The 10322-nt window shown below is 48.7% G+C and overlaps 1 protein-coding gene across 1 annotated transcript; it reads right to left on the minus strand.

Moving 5' to 3' along the window:
• Positions 1-6518: 6518 nt before the first annotated feature.
• On the minus strand, positions 6519-9034 carry LOC136653748 (perforin-1-like). Its single transcript, XM_066630628.1, has 3 exons — positions 8847-9034; positions 8082-8393; positions 6519-7239 (listed from the first exon to the last, which is right to left on the minus strand). The coding sequence occupies exons 1-3, from the start codon at positions 9032-9034 to the stop codon at positions 6519-6521; spliced, it is 1221 nt and encodes a 406-aa protein (XP_066486725.1).
• Positions 9035-10322: the final 1288 nt, after the last annotated feature.

The following is a 10322-nucleotide window of genomic DNA, read 5'->3' on the forward strand; positions in this document are numbered from 1 at the left end:
TTCTGGAGAACTCGTGCAAGGAAAGCCTACAGGTAGACCACAGCTGCGATACAAGGACATCTGCAAGAGGGATCTGAAGGCCTTAGGAGTGGACCTCAACAAGTGGGAGACCCTGGCCTCTGAGCGGCCCGCTTGGAGGCAGGCTGTGCAGCATGGCCTTTCCCAGTTTGAAGAGACACTTGGCCAACAGTCTGTGGCTAAGAGGCAAAGAAGGAAGCCGCATAGCCAGGGAGACAGACCAGGGACAGACTGCACTTGCTCCCAGTGTGGAAGTGATTGTCACTCCCGAATTGGCCTTTTCAGCCACACTAGACGCTGTTCCAGAACCACCTTTCAGAGTGCGATACCATAGTCTTTTGAGACTGAAGGTTGCCAACATGTATTCCCCAAAAGGCATACTCTAGCCATAGGTCTAGTTGGTTATGGATTCTATCATTACACACACACAAACACACACCTACAAGGTTAAAGAAAAGCACAGTACATTATCGCATCAGAGGGTTCCCGAGAAGGGTGCTTTCTGAAGGTTATTGCATTTGGAAATATGAAGATCTGAGAAAGAACAGCAGCAATTCTGAGGTCTCCTGCCTGGTGGGACTTGTGAAGAATAGGAAGAGGGTCACTACTGGTGCATCTGGCAGCCGGAAGCTTGCTCACAACCTGAGGTAGAAGGACTAGCACTAACAGCACGGATTCCATTGCCATTTCAAGGGAAACTTCACTTTATTTTTATCGTTCCTGAATAATTTTCCTTGCTCTGGATCGTCACTCTCATGGCTGACTAGAAGCCCAGACTGCAGAATGGTGTAAAGCACTGGTGGTCTCTGTGTCTATAGCCGTGGTTTGGAATGGCACTTGGAGGTATTAGTAGCACCCTGCAGACTGGGTTTGCTCTTTGGCAAGCGGCCGTTGGATCTCCCCTGAGACTTGGAGATGAACGTGAAATGATCACTATTGATTTGATAATTACGTACCAGGTAGCTCTTCTGGGCAGAGGGCACTCTACAAGACTGCCAAGAAAACATGTTTATGAGACCTCAGACAGGAAATACCAGCCCTAGAGATGAATTTTCTGAAGAAGTACTGATAGCTTGTGGTTTGCATATGGTTGCATGTGGTCATTACCTTCCAAAGCAGTAAGAAATTCCAAGTTACAGCTGCCATTGAAGGAGAGATCACTGGAAACTGATTGGGACTTTGTAATACAGTCCACCCTTTTTATCCAGGGCGGATCTGTTCCAAGATTCCATGTGGATATGTGAATCCGTAGATATGTGAATCTGCTGCTACCTCCAGTTTGCCAAGGATACTGGAAGTGGCTTTTTGAGGCCTCTGGCAGGCCTTCTGATGCCCTCAGAGGCCTGTGGAGGCCTCTTCAGAAGGCCTGCCAGAGGCCTCAAACAGCCACTTCAGGCTCAACAAGCAAATTGGGTGTGGCTTTCCCCTGATATACATGGCATCCTCAGTGAGTCAAAGCCATGGATGCCGGATTCACGGATACCGGGAGGACACTGTATTAGTTGCTTTGTTTATGCATACAGAAGGTGAATATTAGGGGAAGGCACTTCGACCAGGATGCAAGCCTGCCACTTCATATCATGGCCTCATAGAGATCCTCCTCCTCAAAAGTGCATTTTATCAGCTCTCAGCTCATTCTCTGTCAGCTCCTTGCTCAAGTGGACCAGAAGCATAACTGGGGTGGAGTTTGAGGAGCACCTACCCAAGGCAATATGCTGGAAGGAGGGAACAACATGGAAGGCAGTCACTTCCAGGTTCTCTCTGGAGGAGGAGCAACTAGGGTATAACTTGAATGTTGGCAACCTTCAGTCTCAAAAGACTCTGGTATCGCACTCTGAAAGGTGGTTCTGGAACAGCATCTAGTGTGGCTGAAAAGGCCAATTCGGGAGTGACAATCCCTTCCACACTGGGAGCAAGTGCAGTCTGTCCCTGGTCTGTCTCCCTGGCTATGGACCTTCCTTCTTTGCCTCTTTGCCTCACTGTTGGCCAAGTGTCTCTTCAAACTGGGAAGTGTCTCTTCAAACTGCACAGCCTGCCTCCAAGCGGGGTATAACTAGAGGTGTGAGTAGGGTGGAGCCTCAGGGGCACCTGTGCCAGGAGATAGGCTGGGGAGGGTGCAATGTGTCAGGCACTCACTTCCAAGTTCTCCTTAGAGGAGGAGGCACTGGTGACTTTGTGCCCCCCCATTGCTTTTCCTGTGGAGGCACCCCTTTAAGAGCTGTATAAGGTGGAGTGGGGCAATGGTCCGTTAGCACTTATGGCTCTAACAGTCTTTAGTAGGTTTGGAATTCAGTGTAAGAAGAACCCTGCTGGATCAGGCCAAAGGCCCATCTAGTCCAACTTCCTGTATCTCACAATGGCCCACAAGCTGCATAGGGGAGCAAACAAACAAGACAACACAAGACAGCAAGAGACCTGCGTCCTGGTACTACTCCCTTGCATCTGGTGCCTCTCCTTTGCATCTGAAGTGCGATATGTGCTTCATATATAGAAAATAGAGAGAAGCCTATTTTGAAACATCTCCTTAAGAACATAAAAAGAGCTCCATTGGATCAGGCCAAAGGACCATCTAGTCCAGCTTCCTGTATCTCACAGTGGCCCACAAGATGTCCTACAAGCATACAAGTCCACAAGATGTCTCTGTTTTAAACTACAGATTAAGTACACGTTGAGTAAAGAAATTACTAAAGCAGTACTTTGCTTGCTGCCTAATGATCAAACTGGTCATTGCCCAGTTTAAGATGACAGTGTGCATATACTACTTGGGTATACTACTGTTCTGCCCATAGGGGGTGGGGGGAGATGATTCAGAGGAAATATTGCCCAAGGGTGGTCATGGGTGATTAGATTGTTAGAATCATTGAGACAGGGGTAGGCATGTGGTGGGTGTCGTGGTTTGCTTCCTGCTGTCCAGGTTGTGGACATAATTTGCAGTTGGTCCAAAGGCCAAAAGATCATAGGGGAAAGGCACACACTAGTGACATTTGGAAAGGAACATGGTGTATAGGTGCTTATATGCAAATGACAGAAGCTGTGAGCTGACACGGGGGAGCTAGAATGCTTGTTCAAAAATGAGAACATAGAGAACATAACGGCAACCTGGTGGAACGGAGAGAACCAGAGAATAGGGTGTGGGTGGTGCAGCACTGAAAGTTAAAGAAGAATATAATCCAATAAAAATCTGTACAGAATCCTTGTAGGTGGGAATGACAGGCTCAAAAAAGTAGTGACACGGGGGACATACTGTTATCTAACATTCTAAAGGCCCAGTCCTTTCTGGGTGTTGCTCCTCCAGGCTCCGTGAGTGGCTCTGCAGTGCCCACCCAGATATATGAGGTGGTCCAGTATGCCATGGTGCTGCCCCAGGGCGTGTGAATCTACCTCACCGCACAGCCTCCATGTACCTGCCAGGACACATGTGATAAATCTATGTGGCTGCAATCCTACCCACATGCAAATCCCATTGAATTCAGTGGGGCTTACTTCTGAGTAGACATGCCTAGGGTTGCAGTGTGCATTTTCCTGTGACCTCTGCTGCTTTTATGTGAGTTTTCTCTCTTATCTGCCTATTTTTTTTCCCTGTATTTGGGCAGTCTTAACTCTCCTAGCAGCTTCTGTACCTTCAGTAACTGGGATGGTTCCCTTCTAAAAGAGAATTTTGTGATTCCTCAGAATGACAACCTCCTTACCCCTAATTGGCAGGGAAACTGACCCCCCAGTTTCATGACTGGATGCCACTAGTGTATCACTTATATATACTATACTAATATATCACTGATATACTATATACTATACCATTAGTGATATATCACTGATATACTATATACGCCATATATATACGCCATATATACTTCTTTGGATTATGCTCTCAGTAAGTCAGCAGTTGGGACAAGAGGTGGGCAGGAAGGGGAGGAAGTGGGAGGGCTGAAAAATATTTTTATTTTTCTTAGGAATGACATTGTGTGCAAACGTTTTAATGCACTGATGACTGCTATTAATTTTCTAGCTTTTGTAGCTGTGAAGTGTTCTTGATCATATACAAGTCTGGGCCTGGTGAAACGACAGACCATGTGGAAGCTGGTAGCTTACCAAAGGTCAGAAAGCGTGGCTGCAGCGCCCTGCATAAAAACAAAATGATGTCACAACACCAGACGCATGAAATTCATTTTTATTTGCATGACTTATACAGGCAATTTGAAAATGTGACTTGGCCTTTGCACAGATTTTATCCCCAAAATTCAGATCAGTGACCAATGAGAAAGAATTATATAACTCTGTAAGGACTAAGGAATGTACCGTGTGCTGTAAGCTCTGATAGGTGCATGTGGCTGCGGAATTGGCAAATGAAATGGTAGCTGATACGAAGGAAACTGGGGTGTCAGGAACCTTGTATTGGCAACCTTCAGTCTCGAAAGACTATGGTATCGCGCTCTGAAAGGTGGTTCTGGCACAGCGTCTAGTGTGGCTGAAAAGGCCAATCCGGGAGGGACAATCCCTTCCACACCGGGAGCAAGTGCAGTCTGTCCCTGGTCTGTCTCCCTGGCTATGGGCCTTCCTTCTTTGCCTCTTAGCCTCAGACTGTTGGCAAAGTGTCTCTTCAAACTGGGAAAGGCCATGCTGCACAGCCTGCCTCCAAGCAGGCCGCTCAGAGGCCAGGGTCTCCCACTTGTTGAGGTCCATCCCTAAGGCCTTCAGATCCCTCTTGCAGATGTCCTTGTATCGCAGCTGTGGTCTACCTGTAGGGCGCTTTCCTTGCACGAGTTCTCCATAGAGGAGATCCTTTGGGATCCGGCCATCATCTATTCTCACGACATGACCAAGCCAACGCAGGCGTCTCTGTTTCAGCAGTGAATACATGCTAGGGATTCCAGCACGTTCCAGGACTGTGTTGTTTGGAACTTTGTCCTGCTAGGTGATGCCGAGGATGCGTCGGAGGCAGCGCATGTGGAAAGCGCTCAGTTTCCTCTCCTGTTGTGAGCGAAGAGTCCATGACTCGCTGCAGTACAGAAGTGTACTCAGGACGCAAGTTCTGTAGACCTGGATCTTGGTATGTTCCGTCAGCTTCTTGTTGGACCACACTCTCTTTGTGAGTCTGGAAAACGTGGTAGCTGCTTTACCGATGCGCTTGTTTAGCTCGGTATCGAGAGAATGAGTGTCGGAGATCGTTGAGCCAAGGTACACAAAGTCATGGACAACCTCCAGTTCATGCTCAGAGATTGTAATGCAGGGAGGTGAGTCCACATCCTGAACCATGACCTGTGTTTTCTTCAGGCTGATTGTCAGTCCAAAATCTTGGCAGGCCTTGCTAAAACGATCCATGAGCTGCTGGAGATCTTTGGCAGAGTGGGTAGTGACAGCTGCATCATCGGCAAAGAGGAAGTCACGCAGACATTTCAGCTGGACTTTGGATTTTGCTCTCAGTCTGGAGAGGTTGAAGAGCTTTCCGTCTGATCTGGTCCGGAGAGAGATGCCTTCTGTTGCAGTTCCAAAGGCCTGCTTCAGCAGGACAGCGAAGAAAATCCCAAACAAGGTTGGTGCAAGAACACAGCCCTGCTTCACTCCGCTTCGGAGTGTTCTTTACAAGAACAAAGGTGACAGGGGTGACTGCAACAACTACCGCGGCATCTCTCTCCTTAGCGTTGTAGGAAAGCTGTTTGCCCGAGTTGTACTAAAGAGGCTCCAGGTACTTGCAGAGAGCGTCTATCCAGAATCGCAGTGTGGATTCCGAGCCAACAGGTCCACCACTGATATGGTATTCTCCCTTAGACAACTGCAGGAGAAATGCAGGGAACAACGACAGCCACTCTTTATAGCCTTCATAGATCTCACAAAGGCTTTCGACCTGGTCAGCAGAGACGGCCTCTTCAAGATTCTCCCCATGAAGGGCACTGTTGTCTTCGATGGCTCCACATCAGACCCTTTTGACAGGAACCTACCATGCTTGAAATGTTTATCCCTCCAGGAAGTTATGATAAAGGGCACAATCCTAAAAGAGTGTGTGCCCTAACACTGGTGGAGCACCTGTGCTAGCCCAGCGCTGGCCGGCGCTGAGCACTGGACCTCTGCTGCTCAGTGGTTGCAAAGACCACCAGGAAGTGGAGAGGTAGGTGGGGGTATGAGAGGAGGCAGGAAGGAGGCATTCTGGGGCTGGGGGAGGCAGAGGGAGGAGAAGGGAAGGCAGGGAGAGGGCGGGGAGGAGGCGTGCCAGGGGAAGGGAATGGGGCAGGAGGGAGGCAGGGTCAATGGAGCTTCGCTTCACCGAATCCGGAGCCTCCATGTCGGGCAGGCTGCCCAACACGGCGGCTCTTCATTCTACACTGAACTTTGGGTCGTAACAGAATTGAGTAGCCCCATTGCGGGGCTACTCACTTTACCCGAGGGAAGGGGACGAAAGTCTCCTTCTCCCAAGGAGATGGCAGTAGCTGCCTGCGGTGCACTGGACAGTAGCCATTTTAGGCACCTCTGCAGCTCCGTGCTCCAGGCAGCTCAGGATTGGGCGGTTACTCCGCAGCTTTGCCCATATCTTGCGAAAATATCTTTTTCCACTTTGGCCACATAGGGATATAATGCCTGCAGGAAGGACCTCCAAGATGGGGGCCACAGGCCAGGTGGTACTTGTAACGCAGGCTCCCATGCTTCAGGTGACATTCACGATCAGATGGATCCCAAGAGCTCAAAGATAAAATCCAAGTCCCCAAAAGATCATCATCCCAACCAGAGTCCTGATCCCAGACTTGTATCTCTATGTGGGAGAAATCTTCTGTGACCTGGAAGGTTCCAAAATCCAAGTTGGCATTCCATTCTGGGTTATTGTTGTTCCAAACAGTGGGGATGTGCATTAACTTATCTTGGAAGAGCACCTTGACATAGCCATTGGACCATGTGATGTAGTCCCCCCTCAAACCCCTGGCACTTTCTCCTGTCACTGTCAGCTTGGCCAGGCCTATCCATTGTGAACAGCACATGGCGTTGGTGAAGTTATTATTGGGGCATTCACAAGAACAGAAGTCGCTGGCATTTGGCTGGGATCCTGGTGGACAGGAGTGGGTGCAGTTCCTCCACAGAGCTCTTTCTCTTACATAATCACTCACTGCCTTCCGCAAGCCCTCTCTACGAGGGTCAGCTTCATCAACCAAGGTATGGAGCGGCTCTAGGGAGTAGGAAAGCAGGGGAGGCTGAGATTTGACACTTTCCAGCCACTCTGTAGAGTTGTCTTGGTAGCTGAAGTTTAACTTAATGGGCATTTCCCCACCTTCAGTGTTCCTAATCTCTTTAGTTAATAGGTAGTTGAAAGATGGGTCTTTTTTCTTCTCTTTGCAATTTGGGAATTCTAGACTCTTGGTTACTTCATCAAAATCAATTATGATACCCAACTCAATTTGTAGGCAAACACTCTGTTATAATAAATACTCTGTGTTTGGCATGAATGGACAAAGTCCTTTTGTTAGTGCTAGGTGTTCTACCAATTCATTTTATTGCATGGTCCTCAATGTTATTTTTGTGAGCGCCAACAATTTATCTAGCTCCCCACTAAGATGGCATGCTGTGAAGTCTCACTGTTCACCAAAACTAAAATAAACAGAAGTGACAGCACGCAGCTGCAAGGCCCTAGAACAGAGTTTCTCAAACTGTGGGTCACAAGCCAATTTCAGGTGGGTCACCATTCATTTCATTGTTTAATTTTTAATATATTTGGTACGTGACTGCATTTGGGGACATGTTACAGATCTGTACTTTTAACAGGTTATGTATGTATATGCTTTTAACAATGGTAGTCACTCCTGGGTAAGTATGGGTAGGATTCCAGCCTAAGATGGTTAAAAATTTTCCTGCCTGATGTCACTTCCAGTCATGACATCACTTCCAGTGGGTCCTGACAGATTCTCCTTCTAAAAAGTGGGTCCTGATGAGAACCACTTCCCTAGAAGGTTTGTGAGTTTTATGAAAATCACTCAGTTTCTCACCCAACTCTCTCAAACTCCACTCAGCAAGGTCAGTTAACCTGCTAGCCCTGCCCTCCTCCCAGTCCAGCCCTTTGCATTCCCCAGAGAAGGAGCACATACTGGTCCTCTCTACTCTTCAGTGTGCTGAAGTATGCCATTTCAGAAGCTGATCCCGAGAAAGCCCGAGAAAGCACGTCAGGACGGGTTTTCACCTCCACATCCAGATCTTTCTTCCAGTCATTTTTTACCAACAATTCCATCAGCACATTAGCCACAGAAATGGCTGACTGGTGACCTGAGTTTTGGACATTCCACTGGCAATTAATGTTGGCTTTCCAGTCGGTGACGGACAGCAGAAGCCTCTGGAGCGGCTTCCCTTCCAGCAAGGGATTCTCACACAAGGTGCAGCTGCCATCCTGATTTGTCCACTCACTAAAACTGAACAGTCATGTCGTGAGAATGGATGATGGCCGGATCCCAAAGGATCTCCTCTATGGAGAACTTGTGCAAGGAAAGCGCCCTACAGGTAGACCACAGCTGCGATACAAGGACATCTGCAAGAGGGATCTGAAGGCCTTAGGAGTGGACCTCAACATGTGGGAAACCCTGGCCTCTGAGCAGCCCGCCTGGAGGCAGGCTGTGCAGCATGGCCTTTCCCAATTTGAAGAGACACTTGGCCAACAGTCTGAGGCTAAGAGGCAAAGAAGGAAGGCGCATAGCCAGGGAGACAGACCAGGGACAGAATGCACTTGCTCGTGGTGTGGAAGGGATTGTCACTCCCGAATTGGCCTTTTCAGCCACACTAGATGCTGTTCCAGAACCACCATTCAGAGCGCGATACCAGAGTCTTCTGAGACTGAAGGTTGCCAACTACTAAAACTGAACGCATCATATTGTGTGTGCTCCCGTGTGGTTATGTCAAAGCCTTGACTGGCCAAGCCGTGGCCTGGTATAAATTCCTGACTTTTCTTGCATTCATCAGCAGTGGCCGTTCGACATTGTGGAGACACAGGGGTGAGGAGGAGAAACAGAACGAAGATGCAGGCAGCGGAGGTGGGGTTCCCTTTCTGCATGGCTGGTCCAATACCAAAGCAGCCTGAAAAAGAGGAAGAGGTGGTTGACTTCTGAACCTTGGGAGGCATGGCAAGTTACTCCAGATGCCCCCAAAATGGAAGAGGTGTTGGTGGGTACCTGCTAGGAGAGCACGGTTCAGACCAGTCTTGTGGCACTTTGCATAAGATGGAGGCAAGGAAGCATCAGATTCCACAGGTTAAGGCCAAACATTATTTTTGCAGAGCAGCCCCCCCACCCACCCACATGCACTTTACATGGTTGGCAACCTTCAGTCTATGGTATAAGCCTACAGACTTATGGTATAAGCCTACAGCACCCAGTATTCCCAGGCGGTCTCCCATCCAATTATTAACCAGGCCTGACCCTGCTTAGCTTCCGAGATCAGACGAGATCGGGCATGTGCAGGGTAACAGTTGCTGAATAGTTTAAGAGGAGCCTTCCCTTCCCTTTGCGGTATCTTCCATCACCTGCTGAACTGTGTTTGATCAGCAACCCAAACTGTTAAACAAGAGCCACAACATGTGAGCTTCCTTCCCTGGAGAAACAAAATCAGTAAGAACCTCATTCTTCTTATGCTCTCCCTGTGTAATGTCCATTGCTACTCACCTATCCTCCCACTCGCCAATGGGTCTACTCGTACCTCTGCCAGCTCTTTAGCAGTCGCACGTCCGAGGAGAAGAAAGGGAAGTTTCCAAACAGAGGGGATGGAATCCAGTGTGCGCCATTGTTGGCAGTCCCAACCCCTCCCACCACCTTCCCCCCTCCCCATCCAGTTTTGCCTCCTCCCCACCCACTCCTATCCCCACTGTTACATTCTTGGTGTGGTGGGTGTAGCCCGTGGCGTCACTAGGGTTCACCTCACCCGACGAGGGAGGCCAGCGCATTACCCCATGCACCCGGAGCACTGTGTACTCTGTCAACAGCCATTTTACGACAACAGAAGTGTCCTCTGCTGTCATTAGAAGCTCCGCGTAGCAGCCCAATCCTGAACTGTATTGGGCTGTTTGACAAACAGAGTTAAACCATCTGCATCTTATTCTCCAATTCTCTCTGTACCACCAGGTTGCCATTATACCCACTGTATAAATCTCTCTTTTGAACAAGCATTCCAATTCCTCCATGTTGGCTCATAGCCTCTGCCATCTGCATATAAAAATCTATATACTGTGTCCTTTTCCAAATGTCATGGGTGTGTGCTGGGGTCTTTGGCTCTTGGACAGTCTGTCAATCATGTCGCCTTTTGTTCACAAGCTTGGCAAAAAAACACAGGTCACCATGTGGTCTATT

Source organism: Tiliqua scincoides, chromosome 5 (assembly GCF_035046505.1).
Source record: "Tiliqua scincoides isolate rTilSci1 chromosome 5, rTilSci1.hap2, whole genome shotgun sequence".
Lineage (NCBI taxonomy): Eukaryota > Metazoa > Chordata > Lepidosauria > Squamata > Scincidae > Tiliqua > Tiliqua scincoides.

Bases quoted from the DNA above. Each gene is read 5' to 3' on its own strand.
- LOC136653748 (XM_066630628.1), bottom strand. From the start codon at position 9,034: ATGCAGAAAGGGAACCCCACCTCCGCTGCCTGCATCTTCGTTCTGTTT. The intron at 8,394-8,846 runs GTTCAGTTTTAG...GTTCAGTTTTAG, and splicing joins GAGCACACACAATATGATGC to TGAGTGGACAAATCAGGATG. The intron at 7,240-8,081 runs GTATGTGCTCCT...GTTAAACTTCAG, and splicing joins CTGAAGAGTAGAGAGGACCA to CTACCAAGACAACTCTACAG.